The sequence below is a fragment of the Eulemur rufifrons genome, chromosome 18, assembly GCF_041146395.1.
Source record: "Eulemur rufifrons isolate Redbay chromosome 18, OSU_ERuf_1, whole genome shotgun sequence".
NCBI lineage: Eukaryota > Metazoa > Chordata > Mammalia > Primates > Lemuridae > Eulemur > Eulemur rufifrons.
In genome coordinates, this window is record NC_091000.1 from 30,840,396 (window position 1) to 30,859,598 (window position 19,203).

The window sequence follows — 19,203 nt, forward strand, 5'->3', positions numbered from 1 at the left end:
ACTGAGTGTCCAAGGGAAAGTAATAAACGTTGGTCTTGGTTTTGGTCTTGGTTTAGCAAATAATATAGCAGCCATCTGCTCCTCTAGAACAATTTTGGTTGGAGAGGCGGGAATAGTCAGATTAAGGTTTTAAAAGCATCTCCACCAAATTAGAAGAGTAATATTATAGGAAAATAGGCCTTTGTGCTTTCTTGGGATCTGACTGAGGGATTTTATAATTTTTTAGTTGGTCTAGTTTTCTAAGACATGTTAGAAGAAAAACTAACATGGTACTTGTTTTTCCTCCATTTCCCTAAATAAAGATACAACTAACTCAGGCTGGTTATATCCCACTAAAAGCCTATCATTTTGTAACCCTTTGCTTATTACACTGTTGCATGTAACTTCTCCTTTCCATTGTGCTGAGCATGCATGTATGTAGCAAGACTGAAATAATCTCTACAGACAAACTTTTGTTTATGCTTTTGAGATGTAACATTTCTGCACAGGGCTCTGTTGCTTTTTTACAGAATCCATTTTCCAATTTAAAAATAACATTATATTAAGAGCGTCTTCTTTTTACCAATTAGGTCAAAGTCCTAAAATTTTAAGACCCAAACCCCATGGTTTAGAGCGAACTGATTCACAAACCATAGGTGACTTTGCTACAAGAAGAAAGGGTATGTACTTTAGCACCGCATGCTGTATGGGGCATTGGGAATTTATTTATTTCATAATGTTTTTTCTTAAAAAGCAAAAAAGAAGAGCCTTAAACACTACTACTGTTATAAATAAAACTTCCCAGCACGTTCTTTCTAAAGTGAATGCGTCCCATAATACATGAGTCTACTTGTTATGCCATTAACAGCAGCATGTTAGATATTTGATAGTATGTGATGTTCAGTCTTGTCCTTTTGCATTATTTGTTTAGCTTTTTAGACAATAATATATTGTTTTCTTTAAACTTATAAACCATTTGGGAGTTCCAGTTGTCTCTTATCTTCATATGTAATATATGTCTTCTGTTCTGAGACAGAATAAAGAATCATTTCCTAGGATTAATTGTGCCATTACTTAGAAATTGACCCCTGACCTAAACTGCTATTAGACTTTGGGTATCAAAAAATTAAAATGTTAAGAGTTAAAGAAATACTTTCAGTCAGCACGGTATTTTGTACATGTCTATTTTAAGTATATAGGCAAGCAAAATTATTTTAACTCAAATTTAATAAATTAATTTAGTCTTCATTATATTTGATAAAAAATACTTAGTTATGATTCTCAATCTGTATAACCCTTTAAAATGAACATCTGTTTTGTAGTTTTATGGTATTTATAATATAATTGATTAAAATTACACATACATAGACAAAGACTGTAAGGAAACCTAGAAAAATGAAAATTTTTGTTTAGAGTGGCAGGATGAAACATAACTAAAATATTTATCTAATATGTTTAAGTAGTCTTCTAAAATATAATTAATATTAACAAATAGTATTGTTTTAGTTCTTTTACTCAATCCATAAATTTCCAAAAAATGTCTCAGTCTCAACTTTAAGAAAAGGGCTAAGATCTCTGGTACCTACTACTGTAATAATTTTCTACTGCCATAATAAAGTAAGTAAGTAAAGACCACTTATAAATAAAGCTAATAAAAATACTAGCACTTAATTTTACATAACTTGGCAAAGGATTCTTTGGTTAAATTAAACTAAAAATTTAAGGTAATTGTTTATAGTAATTATGGCCTTTTCTCAGACCAGAGCTTGGATCTAAAACTATAAGTACTATTTTGTTTTGTTTGTTTCCAGACTGGGCATGCATTATCTTAAAATATTTTATCATTAATTCTTTTTTTAACTTTTGGTTTTAGCAAAGTTTTATTTTTAATTTTTCCTACACATCATTTTATATGTATGGTTATATGCTTCAATATTGAAGAATAGGAACATTTTTTACATAGATGACTAAATTCCATTTTGAAGATAAAATTAGTGAAAGAATTGGTTAATGAAATAATGAAAAGTATAAGTCAGGCACCTATAAAGGAATTGGGTCATTACTCTTTCTTGTTCTCTATAATTTATGTCATAGGTTATAGTCATAAAATATTTACTTAAGATGCAACATGTAATAAATAGAGCTTTAGACTTTGAGGTAACAATCATGAAACATTATCTGGTTTAGCTTTTGCCACCAATTATTTAGCTGTGTGTAACCTTGGGCAAATCATGTCACATCCATGAACCTCACTTCATATGTGAAACTAGCTAGTCTTAGATTTGTATCAAATACAAGTAGAGAATACATAGAGAGGATCTTGTTTGTTTTCCAGAGTTCTGTACCCTAAAATCTCTTTTTGTCTTTCTTTTCAGCCAAGCCAGCACCCTTAGAAATAAAACCTTTACCAGAATGGGAAGAATTACAAGCGCCAGTTAGGTCTCCCATCACTAGGAGTTTTGCTCGAGAGTAAGTCCTTTGTTTAAAACATGTATTAATAGTTTATTTGAGTAAGGTGGCTACCTAGAATTAGAATAGTTTATTATCATAGAAAATATTTAGAACAGTGGTTATCATTGCATAGTCTGGGGATACTCCCTTTTTGGGGTTCTGTAACGTCAAAACTATTCATTAAGATAGTAAGATATTATTTGCCTTTTTCATTCTCCTCTTATGAGTGCATAGTGGAGTCTTACAAAGGCTGTATGTGATGACATTATTGTGACAGATAATAGAACATGTATTTGTTTACTCTTGTGTTTTAAAAAGATTTCTGGCTGTGGTCCGAAGATAGTGGGTTATTTTACTTAATTGTTCACAGTCAGTTACAGATTGAACTTGATCTACTACTTTCCTCCCTTCTCACTACTGCACTTGACTAGTCTTTAAAATAAATTAATTAATTTAAAAAATAAAAAGATTTTTATTTTCATTTCTAGTATAGTAAATATCAATAGCTATAACTCATATATACAGAAATTCCTTGGGGTTTACAATGATTTTTAAATGAGAAGAGTTCACACAACCAAAAATTTCTGAGAATTACTAATCTGGAAAAATGGTAGTTTTTTAAGGGGATTATTTAATTGAGATTTATTTAAATGAAATAGGGAAATGAGAAAAATTTATGAAGTTAAAAACCTGTGTGGAACATGTGTGCTTCATGTATACATATAGCTATTTTTTTAAAATAGGAATTCTTAAATCTTTTATATCTGTGACTTTCTATTTATGCCCAAGTCACTGGTAATATTTTGTTTTACACAAGATAATTTGATGTCCAAAATATACTTTTATGGTACAGCCATAATTATTAGTTGTATGTTTGTGTGCAGCAAATTATGTTATAATAAATGTGTACAATAAATGATTGTAAACATAAGGGAATATTTCTGAAAGAATGCAAACTGTCTCATTTTTATTTTGGAAGTAATTTTAGAAGTTTTTGTCAAGATTTATGTTTGTGATGATAATTTTTGTTATTAGCTCCTCTAGGTTTCCCATGTCTCCCCGACCAGATTCAGTGCATAGCACGACCTCAAGCAGTGACTCACATGACAGCGAAGAGAATTACGTTCCCATGAACCCAAACCTGTCCAGTGAAGACCCAGTATGTAAAGTCTTCATCTTAACTTCTCCCTTTCTGAGGAGCCCTTTTAAATCATTCAAGCTAGAACTTTTCTTCCTGCCTAGAGGTTTTACCCTCACATCTTTCCTTATGTACTTAAGGAAAAACAATAAAAGACAGCTTTTTAAAATGCTTTTAAAAAATAATACTATAAAGTCTAAGGCCAATGAAAGGTCAAAATGTACTGTACATGAGTTAAAAAAACATAAAAGTTGCCAGGTGCAGTGGTACAAGCCTGTAGTCCCAGCTACTTGGGAGGCTGAGGCAAGAGAATGATCACTTGAGCCCAGGAGCTCGAGGCCAGCCTGGACAATATAGCAAGACTCTATCTCTAATTTTTAAAAAATAAAAAAATAAAAGTTTTCAGTTATATTTCATTTAACACGTACTTGAATTTTGACACTCTTCAAGAAAATATACTGAAAGTACTTTATAATGCAGTTCTGCAGGCCTGTTTCATGGCATTCTTATGGTGAAATGGTCTTATGTGGAATGTTTTTGATAATAGTACACCCTTAGATAGGCTTAAAGATTAAAGAAGACCTGTTACAAGCATAACTTGTTTCAGATTGGTTATATCACTATAAGGCATGAGAATTTTCTAATAGTAGCAGGCATTTTGTTCCCCAGAAATCAGGTAGTTGCCAGAAAATGCTTCAGATATTTAAGAATACAAACCAATTTTTAATTTTTTGATTTTTTTTATTTTAATGGACAATATTCAGGTGAAAACTAACTTTAATTTTTTTTAACATTTTGCTTTTACCTTTCCTTAAGTGGGATTTAATGCTTGCACTGTTATTTGTAGTAGGTAAGTAAGTATATCAGTTATGACTAAGTTCACTCTGAGTAACAGAAAATAAGTAACAGTGACTTAAGAGAAAAGTTTATTTCTTTGTCATATAAAAGTCCAGAGACAGTCGTCAATCCAGGGCTGGTGTGGCAGCCCTGTTGTACAGAGTCTTCAGGGATGCAGGCTTCTTCCAGCTTCCTGATCTGCTGTACCCTGGGTACGGCTCACATGCTCCTAGGGAAGATGGTGCTCCAGCCAACAGTCACATTCCAAGCTCCAGGGTGGAGGAAAGGGAGAAGCAGCAAAGGGTGTGGCCCAACTGCCTCATAAAGAAGGTTCCTGGAAACTGCTGTATACAACCATTAACCAGAACTTAGCCTGTGTGGCCATACTTAGACACAAAAGGGGCTGGAAAACAGAGCCCCTCTTTAACCAGGAAAACCTGGTTAATGGTTGGATACAGCAGTTTCTGAGGAACAGTTGACCCACCTAATCTTCACAAAAAGGTTTCATACCTGCTGTCAGCAACCTGCTACCAAATGAGAGAATAGACTCAACATTTTTCTTGCACATATCTTTTCCCTGAAGCGCAGATTTCTCTGTTTAACCTGAACAAAAAGAAATGAAATAGCAATATAAACGAATCAACAGAACCAGATGTATGTAACTTTCAAATTATTTTGTTCATCATAACAGGTATAAATTTTTAAGTTCATTAAATCATTATGAGTTTTTTATAGAAGTATGAGATAATATATGAACATTAATGTTATCAACATGGTAGAGAGTACAAGGAATGAAAGTCCCTAATGAATAATGTACAGTCTTGCATGTGAGAAGCTGGGAACATTTCTAGATGAGGTTAAAAGCAGTAAGGCATGGAAACAATGCATTTGTTGCAACACGTGTAGAAAACTGTTGTAATTAGAGTAGAGGGTGTACATAGGGACATAAAAGTTCATGCCATCCTTTTCTTTCATTTAGCATTGGTCTTCAAGTTCCTGCTAACCTATTTCTTTTTTATTTTTCTGCCCCAAGCTCTTTTATTCTTGTTGTTTACTGTTGTCATCTATCTTCCTATCTTTATCTTTTTTTAGAGAGTAGTCTTATTGCACAATTCCTTTCAGCACGGAAGAGATCAGGCTATGAGAAGGCAGGGGAAATTAAATGGTAAAAATTCTAGATGACTGAAACAAAATAGACTTTGCCAAAGGAGTCATGTGTTCATAGCCTTTAGTGAACATACTTTAAACTTTTTTAGGGTGAAAGCCTTTAAATAAAATGTAGAAAGTTGTTTCAAAATTTAACTTGAAAGTAAAGAGTATAAGAATCCTGTAGAGTAAAATTATAATTAAGTACAGATACAATTTTGATAATATTCAGGTTGAGCTATCATAGCTGACTATAGCTTGATGTCCCCATCTTAGTTTGAACCAAGTTTAACTTTGAAATGCCTTTAGCTTGCTCTAAACTAGGTTTTAATCAGTTTTTAAAATATTATTTATTTTCTTTCAATCCTAAAAGGTTATTTTCTAAGCAGACATTTCTTCAAGCTATACCATCTTAAAAACAAATAGTCTTCAGGAGATGGCAAACAAGATGAGCAGTATATGTCTCATGAATGTTCTACCGCTGATTTTGTTGTATTATACTTTCAGAATCTCTTTGGCAGTAATAGTCTCGATGGAGGAAACAGTCCAATGATCAAGCCCAAAGGAGACAAACAAGTGGAATACCTAGATCTAGATTTAGATTCTGGAAAATCCACCCCACCACGTAAGGTAAGGGAAACCCTGAAACCTGAAGAACCATCTCCTTTGGGAGAATTTTATTAGTTATATTTAATTTAAATTTAGTAGAGTCTGTCACTTAATGCCATTTCATAAATCACAAGTAACAAAGTTAAAGAGACTGATACATTTATTTTTTCCTTTCTGATAGTATGGAAGTTGTATACTTTCTACTCTTTTAGTGGTTACTATTGAAATGGTTATTTAACAAATTCTGAAGTTAACCAATGTCTTCACTCTCTTTAAAATGTTAGCTCCAATTATATGCTATTTTTGTCCCAAATTTTAATTTTCTCTTTTTGTTAAACCCACAAATTAGACAGTATTATTACTCTTGTTATTATATTGTATTGCTTATTATATTATATAATTCTTTATTTCCATTTTCCTACATGTTTACCAACTTCTGCCTTTACCATTTAGAAGCCCACCACTGTTTCTCTTACAACTTAGGTATTTCCCTTACTTTCTAGTGAGCCTCCAGCAATGCATTAATAATTATATTTGTTTTAAGTTAGTATCTCATTGGATTTTAGGAGTAAGAGGGCATGAGCCTATGTAGTTTGTCATTCTTGAAGTATTGCTTTTCAGAAAACATTTCTTAGCTCAGAAAGTAAACATTGATATTTGTTCTCAGGGCTTGAAAGAAAGTCGAGCTTAAGCTAAAAAGAATCAGGCTGTGTATTGATTGTTCATCTAAAGATGAACCAGGTATCTGGCGTCCCTATTTTGATGAATGTCATCTGTGATGGGAGCATTAATTTGAATTCTTATAGATAATAATTTTAAATTTAAGGGAAAAAATAGTGTATAGTTAGGAGAGAAACAACATTGTTAAATTGAGGTAGTTAATGTTATTTTTTTGTGACCTAACAGAATTTCAGGAACATTCACAGTGCATATATGTCTGTGTTTTAAGACTGAATTTCGCTCAGAAACATTCCATTGTATGGGGGACTTAATGTTTTTTCCTTTGTGTTCTAGCAAAAGAGCAGTGGCTCAGGCAGCAGTGTAGCAGATGAGAGAGTGGATTATGTTGTGGTTGACCAACAGAAGACCCTGGCTCTAAAGAGCACCCGGGAAGCCTGGACAGACGGGAGGCAGTCCACAGAATCGGAAACGCCAACCAAGGGTGTGAAATGAAAATATTGGTTTGCCACTTAGGAACAAAAGAGAACTAAATTGTAAAGATAAATCCTGTCTGAAGATGACTTGACACTTCTACTATAGGTAGATCCTCAAATGAGTAGAGTTGAAGTCAAAGGACCTTTCAGACATAATCAAGCAATTTAGACTTAAACATGGTGCTTTGTGGTATCTGAACAATTCATAACATGTAAATAATGTGGGAAAATAGTATTGTGTAGCTCCCAGGGAAACATTTGTTCTCTAGTTAACACACTTGTAGTATTACTGTATTTATGCACTTTTTCATTTAAAACATTGTTTTGGGTATTCCCAGTGTACATTAACATAATTCCTTTGGGAGTTCTTATTTTTCCTCACACTACTTTATATAACAGTACTAAGTTAACTAAGCTACTTTTAGATTTGGAAATTGCTGTATAAACTACAGTCTAACAGCATTAAAATGAGAGGTAGATTCACAGGTTAGCTTTCCACCGGAAGCTTCAGGTGGTAACCATTAGCTTAAACTACAGAGTATAGTTGGACTCATCATTCATTGCCTTCCACAATGCTGAGGATAATGTATGTACCAGTGTCAGGACCTAGTTCTCTGGTTCATGTGCATTTAGTTTTTAATGGTGAAACTTTGCTATATTTTGTTAATTACAGCATTTTTGGTTCATTGAGTGAAGATTCTACTGGGTAGGATCTCACGCCTTTGGAAGACTGAATAATTACACTATCAAGTAAGCCTGCAAATCATTGATGGCCTTTAGCAATGATGTGCTCTTGTACTTGTTAACATGTATTAAATGTTATTTGCAAAAGGTAGATAAATAATCAGGTACGTACCAGGCACTGATGTGCTAATACACTGATCAGGTTAGACAATGAGCTTTGGTTGTGTTCTTGTTAGTCCTAATATTGGTTTCCAGTTTGGAATTAATGAAACAATTGACATTCACTGTTAGTTATAGCAACATACTGTGATTTTTAATTAGACAGTAATTCAGATTTATTACTCTGAGAATGAAATCCTATCTTTTGACACCATAGTGCCCTTTCTATGATTTTTTTTTTTTTTTACTTAATATTCTTCTTGGCCTTATATTTAAATCCCTATGCAATTAATATTTTATATCTGCATTTTTTTAAAAAATAGATGTTATATAAGTGATTCTCATATGTAGCACCTGTTGCTTTTCCCATAAAAGAATTAAAGATTTTGTACTGTGATTTATATTCACTGCCCCAATTCAAGAAATACTGGAGCCTTGCTGTAATGTGAAATCTTATAGTCATGGACCCCTTCCAACCAAATTTCTGAAACCACCAGAAGGATGGTATAATTCTGTCTCACCTGTAACATGGTCCTGTACCATGAGTAGCAAGACCACAAATTATAGTGAGGCTACAGTTATATTCATCTGTCTTGGCTTTGCAACATAATTTAGAAAGTTGTTTGCTTGTTTTTTAACCAAGTTACATACAATCTCTTACATACTGATTTGAGACTTACTAACAGATTTAGGAGGGGGCAGATATAAGAGTGCCCACAGCTAAGGCATAGCTCCCTCCATTCAGACCTCTAACTGTTGCCTGAGTACACAGATGTGTCCTGATTTCTGGCCTCTTGGCCATAGTACTGTGCCTAATCAATGTAATAGGTTTATTTCCCCAATCCACAAACTAAAAATATTCATAACGACATGAATTGTAGACTAGTAACATGTGATGCTTTTAAATGTCTGTTTCTTTTTAAACAAAAACTAAAACCCAGAAGTGAATTTTGAGGTGAATTTTTAAATAAAAAAAAAAAAAAGATTGTTTGACTTTGGTGTGCAAGCTGTTTTATAATGAAATCACAAAATAAAATCTAAAATCATGGAAATGTGCCTAAACCAGGGGTGGGAAACCTGCGGTCTTGGGGCCACATGTGGCCTTCTGGATCCTAGAGTGCAGTCTTTTGACTGAATCCAAATTTTACTGAACAAATCCTTTTAATAAATTAAGGCAACTATCCAAACACACAACACAGTTGATATATAAAGATACTAAATTGTGTTACCTGGAGGATGAATATATTTTGAGATTTAAAACACAGTAATGTATAATTAATTTAAAAATAAACATCTTTCTTTAAAGCTGCCCATTGGAGGGGTCTCAAGCAATTATGAATGTTTTTAGTCTAATTTTTTCTTAAATTTTTATAAGTTACTCAGCATTTTTGAAGATCAGCACTCTAACTTTTAGAAATATGCCCATTTTCTGAGCAATTCAAGAATGGAAATGTATTAGGAAGACAGTTTGCTTTAGAAAACTGAATCACGTTAAACATTGTATTAATGACTTAAGTTTAAAGACAATTTCTTATATAGCGGATTTTCCAAACATTTTTTTTTTTAGCATTAGAATCTTTTCTTAAATACAACTTTATGTGTAACTCCTATACACAAAGCCTAAAAAGTTCATTTTATTACTGTAAATGTATTTTTAGTTTACATTCACGTTTACTTACTTTGATCCATTACTAAACATAATATGATTTCTGAATTATTTCTGAAAATATAAATGTGGAATTATAGATCGTTGATGAAACCAGCAGCCAGTTTATTTCTATGCCTTGTTTTATTTGCATACTATCAAGAAAATTTTGATTCATACAAATATAAGTGCAAATAATAACAGGTTTTAAACATTTATCTCAGGAGATTCTTTAATCAGAGATAGCTGAAGTTGTATTCCAAGGTCTATATAAAGATAAATTATCCTGGAAGTTAATACATAAGCAGTCTACAGTGTGGTAAAATAGTGTATGTAACACATTAGAATGTGCATTTTTATTAAGTTTTAAAATAAGCACTTATAAATTTTGAATCAAAGCCTTCTAACTTACCTCCAAGAAGGTGGATTACACCAGGAATGAGTTAAAAACCACTGGTTAAACATGGGACAGTTTTGGTGTTACAAATGAGAAGTTTTTTCATCCCACATGTTCAATGTTCTCTACCTATATGCCTTATTTTGAAAAACTAAGATGTCGTGGAGGTTTGAATGCCAAAAAGCATAGTGCTTTCAAAAATCAAAATTCAAACTTGAAGAATTTAAGCTATTTAACCCATAGAAGGTATCACTTAGTAAGCTGTTAAAGGTGTTTTTTACCTATACTCTAGCTTATACATTTTTACCTTTATCAATACTATATAAGCTACTGTGACCATTTTAGAGACTTCCTTAAAGGTACTATGAGTGTGTCTGTGTGTGTGGGTTTATATATATATATATATATATATGGAGAGAGAGAACATTGTATTTAATCATAGACTAAATTTAATTTGATTTAGAAATATTGCTATACCTGTACATTAAGGTCATAATTTCTTCTGGACTCTTTTATATTTAATTAATGGGGATCACATCTTCCCATTCATAAATGCATTTAAACTGGAAACTGAACACAAATTTGTTTGTTTTTTCTACTAGTGGGAAGTTGTCTGCTTTCCCCTTTTAGAGAAAACAGTATTTTTTATATTTTGTTAAAATATTAACTACTTTATGTTTGTATACTATGCTGTAGACACTGATCACAGTTCTTGGGTGTTCCCCAAAACTCTTAGTGCCTCTTTTTTGGCCCATTGAAAGTGTTGGTATTAGTATTTCAAGTAACTACAAAGCCTTTGATGCTTTAGAAACAACGAGGTAAGCTGATCCTTCCTGGTCCTATATTTGGGTTATTCTGGTAGGTCTTGCCCGCCACTGTCAGGTAAGCAACCAGGTATATGACAGCGACTGGACATATGACCAAATCAAGTGGATACACAGAGCGAGAAAGAGACATACATCCCATGATAACAGTTACTGTCAACATCTATTGTTATATGCAGATTTTTATATGATTTTTAAAACTGAACTATGAGCTAAAAAGCCATAGTGTAAATGAATATTGTAGACGTCATGGGCTTGATTTGATGAAAATAATTTGTCAGGTTATTGAAATAGTTGTTTTTTTGTCTGTCTAAATATGTTTATATATTACTACAGTTTGAAATAATTTAGTTTTTTCTTTAGACTTAGATTCAGTATCATTTCTGTTAGGAGTTTCAGTAAACTTTTTAGTCAAGGGATTAACATAGCTTCCACTTCCTTTACATAAAAAGATACGGTTTTGTGTGAGTTCTTGTAACCTAAATTGGTTGTTGATATCATCATCCCAAATTTCAACAGCAAAATCTTATGTATGGATTTCTCCCCTCGGGCACTTCTTTTGTAAAGTTCCAGTTGTGGATATTTTCTGCTACCAAATAAAACTTTTCAAACAGTTTGATTTCAAGACCTTATATAAACAATTGAGATACTGAGATTGTGACTGCACTTCCCATTCCCACTTGTATAGGGTCACTTATTTTCTGCAACAAAGATCTCACTAAGTCATGCCAAAATACAAGTCATGATCTGCTCCAGCTAAATAGGAAAAGCTGCCTGGATTCCATCGCCGCGTGCACATGCCCCATTCCTCCTCAGCCAGCTAGTGCTCCCAGCATTTTATTGAGTAAAATGCCCAATAAATGAGGACCTACATGCAACCTTTATCATCAGAAATTATGTTTTATACTTAAAACATGACTTGGGAAATGATTCTGTTTATTAACTGGCTGGGCTTTTTCACTTCTATGAGAGTTTCAAACATCTCCAGTACTTTATAAAATTCCAAGAATTGCTATAAGTCAGCCCTTTGGTCCCCTCAGCCTAGCATTTGGCATCTCTGACTCTCCTTAAACCATATTTGGGACTTTTGGGGAGGGTGAGGCTCTCTTCTCTGAGGTCATTTCCTTCTCATCTGTTTTTGTCACCTTGTAAATAGTGAAGCTTATGGGTATTTGCATGTAGCTTCTTTGGAGAAAAGAAACTACATCCTTTGATACAGAAACACTTTTTGGATTGCAGTTTTGTTAAGAGAGTTTTATGGAAAAATGAGTTGACAATTCTGTGACTGTTACTGCATATTTAAAAAGCCGGGTCAGTGATGGGAGGCATTTTATTAACTGTTACGATTGTGTAACATTCCCCCTTAGATTATTGATTTAATATTATACAAAGTTATTTTTTTATAAAATAACACCTATAGAAAATATGTTTCTAAGATTTTCTAAGATTTCTATATTTCATTTAAAAGGATTTTATTACTATTACTCATGATTATAGTTGGTAATTGGTTCTTAATGTGTCTCCTCTGATTTTGTGATTTTTGTGGTGCTTGGAACATTTAGAGTACTCTGTGTGGGACACAGAATGGTATAAAAAAATTTTAAAGTCAAATCCAAGAACAGCCCACTTTATCAAATATGGTATTTAATTTTATTTGCCAATTTGGCTAGGCTGTGGCACCCATGTGTTTTGTCAAATACTAGTCTAGGTTTTGCTGTGGAAGACATTTTGTAGATTAACATTTACAATCGTTTTGGGGTTTTTTTTGTTTTTTGGGGAGACAGGGTTTCACTGTTTTGCCTGGACTAGAGCACAGTGGCGCAATCATGGCTCACTGCAACCTCAAACTCCTGGGCTTAAATGATCCTCCAACCTCAGCCTCCTGAGTAGCTGAAACTACAGGCACGTACCATCACCCCCAGCTAATTTTTCTATTTTTTGTAGAGATGGGGTCTCACTATGTTGCCCAGGCTGGTCTCAAACTCCTGGCCTCGAACAATCCTCCCACATCGGCCTCCCAAAGTGCTAGGATTACAGGTGGGAGCCACTGGGTCTGGCCAATCAGTCTTAAGTAAAGCAGATTATCATCCACAATGTGGTTGGATCTCTTTCAATCATTTAAAGGTCAAGAGCAAAAACAGGTTTCCCAAAGAAGAAGGAATTCTGCCTCAAGACTATTACAAATTAATCCTGCCTGAGTTTCCAGCCTGCCGGCATGCCCTACAAATTTCAGACTTGTCAGTTCTCATAATCCTGGAGCCTTCTTTAAAATAAAGCTCAATCTTTGTCTCTCTCTTCTCTCTCTCTACACACACACATACACAATATGTATGTATACACATATGTATCTTATTGGTTCTGTTTCTCAGGAGAATCCTGACGGATATGCGTATTAATTAATCTGAGTGCCTCTTATACATATACCAAGCAATGATTTTGAAGTTTAATTTGAAATGTATTGGCGGTCTGTGCTCCAAAAAGTTTTTCTCTTTTAAAAAGTCAATGAATTTCTGAAGCCATTTGCTGACAGTGAACCATGTTTCCACTTCTGCTGGTCCTAACTTTTTGTCTTCTAGGAACCATTAAACTGGCATCTCCAATGATGGAAAACATGTGGGAAGAAGAACACAAAGATTGTTATAGCTTCTTGCTGAGTGGGGCACAGGATCCTATTAAGAACAGAATTTCATTTGTAACACCAAGTCGTAGTCTTGACCCTTGTCTGTCACATGCCATGACCCTACACATTTATTTAGTTTTCCTTGCTTTAAATTTCCCTTTCATATGTAAAACATATCGCCTTATGTACCTCTAAAACTATGGTTTATAGAGAAGAAAACCTCAGCACATAGAAACAATGAGTTTGAAAGTTGCTTATTCCAATTCTTAGACAAAGTAATTTTGGAACTCGGGCTCAGGAGAATAAAATAACTGTTGTCTCAGATTTTGATTGTACTGGATGGTGGCCTATTAAAAATGCAGTCATTTCACTACGTAGCTGCCACATGTGTTGCATTATGCAGGGTGCTGTGGGAAACAAGAAATCTACATCTTTGTCTTTACAAATTAATATTTGTATATATTACAAATATTATACAGAACAGTAAATAATTACTTTTGAGGTACCAACAATGAGCTACCAAAAGCAAAAAAAAAAAAAAAAAGACAATATATTGTAGTCAAGAGATACTTCATAGAGATGGAGATTGAGCTGAACATTGGACGATTTGCAAGGAGAGTGTCTGAGAAGAAAACAATATAAACAGCTTATTATTAGCTTGTTATTTGTTGTTTCATGAGAAGGAGAGAATAAAAAGATACAAGCAGAATATGAGAGCTGTGTATTGGGAAGGTTATGAATATTAGTTATCTAATGCATAATAGACGAGAGTGTAATGACTTAAAATAATAAATCATTTGTTCCCACAGGTTCCATGGTCAGAAATTCAGGAGTATCTTGGCTGGACAGTTGCCTCCCATAGTCTGTAATCGAATTAATGGAATTACAGTCAAATCAGGTGAAGGATCTGCTCCAAGGTGGTTCACTGACTTGGCTGGCAAGTTGGTGCTGCCCGTTGGTGGGAGCCTCTGTCCCTCTTCATATGGGCTTCTTCACACAAGTGTTTGAGTATCCTTATGACATGGCGGCTGACTTGCCCCAAAGCTGGTGATCCAAGAGATCAAGCAAAGGTGCAGTGACCTTTTGTGACTTGGCCTTAGAGGTCACACATTGTCATCTCTGCTGCACTCTAAAGGGTTGTACAGTCCACTCTCTGATCCACTGAGGGAGGAGACTGACTTACACGGGCATGGATGAAAGGAAGTGAAGATCACTGGAGCCATCTTAGAGGCCAGCTATCACAAAGGCAGAGTTAAGAGTCAAGAGATGAGGCCAAGGATGGAAGGCCTTAAGAACCAGATGGCGTTTGAGTGAATTGAGAATTAAGGACATTAAAATGCCAGAACAATAACCAAAAACGTGGAAAGAGTAGGGCACAAGAAGTCAGGAGACAGTTTTAAATCTAGGTCTATGTGTTTAGCTGTGTGTTCTTATAAATTACAAAGCTATTCAACAGTTTTTTAAATCACTGAATATAAGGATATTCTTACTTAGTACTCATAGTACTGTCAGGTAGGTACAGTTATTTTCTCCAACCCTCAATTTAAACAACTCCACAGGGATTTTTCCTGATTCTGCCGAGCAGAGGTGCTAGCTCCTTCCTCTGAATGTGTCAAAATTGGTAACTCTCTTCACATACTTTTCATATTTGGCTGCTGTGATGGTGTGTTAGTTGTCACAGAGTACCACAGATAGGCTTAGACAAGAGGCATTTATTTCTCACAGTTCAGGAGTCCAGACGTCAAAGACCAAGGCTGGCTGGTTTGGTTTCTTCTGAGGCCTCTTGACTTATAGACGGCCATCTTCATTGCCCTCACCTGTCCTTTCCTCTGTGTGCACACCCCTGGTCTCTCTCTCTTATTATAAAGACCCCAGTCAGATTAGGCTCCATCTATATGACTCATTTTACCTTAATTACCTCTTTAAAGAGCTTATCTCCAAAAACTTCACACATTCTGAGGTTATGGCTATGTTTGTATTTCATCTGTTTGCCTGTGTACCCCTTTCCTGGCAGGAAAATACAGCACACTCAAAGGGCGTAATTGAAGAGAGTTGAATGTAGGGATTATTGTATAGGTAGGGTTAAGGGAACCAACAAAGGGTGAAATCTCTACTATAAAACATTAATAATAAAGAAAATAAAAAATATTTTTTATTTTAAAAATAATTAAAAGTTTGTTGTATGGATATGCATGGATGGGGTAATTCAGTGCTGTGAAGATGGCACTTTTCCCCCAAAGTGATCCTTAAATTCAATGCAATCTCATTCAAACTCTTAGAAGGTTTTTTTATTTTTTTTTAAATGAACCTTAGATGCTAATTTTTAAGTATTTATAGAAGTGAAAAACCCCAACAATAGCTGAAACATCCTTGAAAAAGAAAAATGTGGAAGAAGTACTCTACAAGATTAATGATTATTATAAAGACATAGCAATTAATGCAATGTGATATTGGTCCAAGGAAAGGAAAATACATCAGTGGAACACAAAAGAGAACACAGAAACAGAACCATATATATGAACACTTGATTTATGACAAGGTAAGCTCTACAGAGCAGTGGAAAAACAATGTTCTTTTCAATAAATGGTGGTGGACCACATGGATAGCCATATAAATAAAAAAAGAAAATTGACCTCTGGCTCACATCCCGAACAAGTACCAATTCCTAGTGAACTGTAGATATAATTGTGAAAGGCAAAGCAATAACAAAGTTTATACAGGATAATTTTGTCATGATTTGAAATAAGAGGAAGTTTCTTAAGGAGGACGAAAAAAGAACCAAAAAAAATTGATACATTGGATATCAAAATTAAGAATATCTGTGCATCAATAGATACCAGTAAGAGAACCAAAAGCAAACACACTGTGGGATAATTGACAAAGGATTCAGAATCTGATTAGAACTCCTATAGATCAGTAGGAAAAATACAGTAATCCAAAAATGGGCAGGAAACAAGAGAAATGAACAGAATTTTCACAAACATATAAAAAGAATAAAATATATGAAATGGTTCAACCTTCCTAGTAATGGCAAAATGCAAATAAAAACCATATTATACTACTGCACATCTACACAAATGATTAAAATTTAAAAGGACCGCCAATACCAAGTGTTGCCAACGATATGTAGCAACAGTGCTAGTGGGAGTTCAAATGAATACAACCACTTTGAAAGACTCATTTTTACAAAAGTTGGACATAGGAATGCCTTATGACCCAACAGTTATATTCCTGAATTAGACCCAAATGAGATGCATGCACGTGTTCCAAGAGACAGACATAAGAACGTGTATGGTAGTATTCTTTATAAACACCAAATGTGCAAAACTAACCCAAATGCCCATCAATAGTAGAAAGGATAAATGAATTGTTTTTTCTTCTTACAATTCAAATATGTAAATGAATAAACTATGGCCATTCAAGCACATAGATGAATCTCACAAATACAATGTTGATTAAAAGAAGCTAGATACAAAAGAATACTTAACATATATGACTTTACTCACATAAAATTCAAAAACAAAAGAGTTTGAAAACTAAACCATGGTGTTTAATACATGCTTATGTGATAAAACTAAAAAGGAAGTAAGGAGTTAATTTCCATAAAGATGAGGATATTGATTTCGTTGGATGGGAAGAGGGGGAGCTGGAGGAAGGGAATATGTGTTTTGGGGGGTGCTGGCAGTATTCTGTTCGTTGACTTGGGTGGTGGTTACATAGGTATGTACACTTTGTAATAATTCATTGTGCTACATATTTTTGTTTTGTGCACTACTCTCTGTGTTTTATTTAATAATAAACACATTAAAAATGAACTATTGCCAAAAAAATTCTTGCCCTGAAGACAAGGAACAATTCAACTGACACCATGAGGAAACAATCACACAAAATATAGAGCATTCCATGTAAGACTGCTCTATATTTGCTTAGTCTCTGCAAAAAGTTGAAGTCGTTCTTTAAAAAAAACAGAATGTGCCAGAATAGAAGAGACAAAAGAAGCACAGCAACCACAATACTCAAGTAAACCTCGATGGGGGAAGAAAGTGATTTAAGACATTTTAGACACAAATAGGACATTTTAAATATAGACTAGATAATAAATGATATTAAAGAATTAACTTTCAGGGGCCGGGCGCGGTGGCTCACGCCTGTAATCCTAGCACTCTGGGAGGCCGAGGCGGGTGGATTGCTCAAGGTCAGGAGTTCGAGACCAGCCTGAGCGAGACCCCGTCTCTACTAAAAAAATAGAAAGACATTATATGGACACCTAAAAATCTATATAGAAAAAATTAGCCGGGCATAGTGGCGCATGCCTGTAGTCCCAGCTACTCGGGAGGCTGAGGCAGTAGGATCGCTTGAGCCCAGGAGTTTGAGGTTGCTGTGAGCTAAGCTGACGCCACGGCACTCACTCTAGCCTGGGCAACAAAGTGAGACTCTGTCTCAACAAAAAAAAAAAAAAAAAAAAAAAAAAGAATTAACTTTCAGGTGTGATGGTATTAGGACAACACTGTTGAATATCCTCCATCATATATACAGATGCATGCTGAAATACTTAGGGTTAGGAAACATCTGAAAATATCTGAAAAATGCACACACATATATATGTACAGAGACACATTTAAACAAATAAAACAAAATATTAACTGTTCAATCAAGGTGGTGAATTTTTATTGTACTATTCTTTCAATCTTTCTATTGAAGAGTTTGATAAAAAGTTGAAAAATTATTGAACAATTATCTTTCTTATACCTGGAAAGAAAGAGAAGAAAACAATACATATATAATACATGGGGAAATCCTTGAATTCATTAGAAGAATAATTTAAAAAAAAAAAAAAGAAAGAAAAGAAAACCTATTAGTATGAATTGACAACCATTTTTAACAGATTTGTTTTTTTTTTTTTTTTTTTTTTTTTTTGTTGAGACAGAGTCTCACTTTGTTGCCCAGGCTAGAGTGAGTGCCGTGGCGTCAGCTTAGCTCACAGCAACCTCAAACTCCTGGGCTCAAGCGATCCTACTGCCTCAGCCTCCCGAGTAGCTGGGACTACAGGCATGCGCCACTATGCCCGGCTAATTTTTTCTATATAGATTTTTAGGTGTCCATATAATGTCTTTCTATTTTTAGTAGAGACGGGGTCTCGCTCAGGCTGGTCTCGAACTCCTGACCTTGAGCAATCCACCCGCCTCGGCCTCCCAGAGTGCTAGGATTACAGGCGTGAGCCACCGCGCCCGGCCCATTTTTAACAGATTTGAATAATTTCTTTATATTTTGCATATGTTCTCCACATCCCTTTTCTTAATTTCATATATTAGTCTGAATAAGATCACAAAATAATAATTTCCCTTATAAGGCATATTTTTCTATATAATGTTTCAAATAAATAATACAATCACATGATTCCAAATACAAAAAATATAAAATATTGTACAGCAAAACATTTTCTTCTTCCCCATATCCATGTTAGGTGTTCTTCCAGAGAGATATCATACAGTCATAAGCAAATTCATATATATTAATGGACTTTTTTATTATTTTTTGGGACACAGTCTCACTGTCGCCC

At 34.3% G+C, this 19,203-nt stretch overlaps 1 protein-coding gene across 2 annotated transcripts in view; it reads left to right on the top strand.

Annotated features, from left to right (window-relative positions):
* Nucleotides 1–8,104, top strand: part of GAB1 (GRB2 associated binding protein 1) — a 118,133-nt gene extending 110,029 nt beyond the window's left edge. Inside the window, exons 7-11 of one of the 2 annotated variants that reach the window (XM_069493111.1) lie at nucleotides 570–659; nucleotides 2,355–2,448; nucleotides 3,466–3,589; nucleotides 6,059–6,181; nucleotides 7,175–8,104. In XM_069493111.1, coding sequence (XP_069349212.1) covers nucleotides 570–659; nucleotides 2,355–2,448; nucleotides 3,466–3,589; nucleotides 6,059–6,181; nucleotides 7,175–7,333 — 590 coding nt within the window. In that variant the 3' untranslated portion in view covers nucleotides 7,334–8,104. The remainder of the gene's footprint in view (nucleotides 1–569; nucleotides 660–2,354; nucleotides 2,449–3,465; nucleotides 3,590–6,058; nucleotides 6,182–7,174) is intronic. The other variant, XM_069493112.1, reaches the window with a different exon arrangement.
* Nucleotides 8,105–19,203: the final 11,099 nt, after the last annotated feature.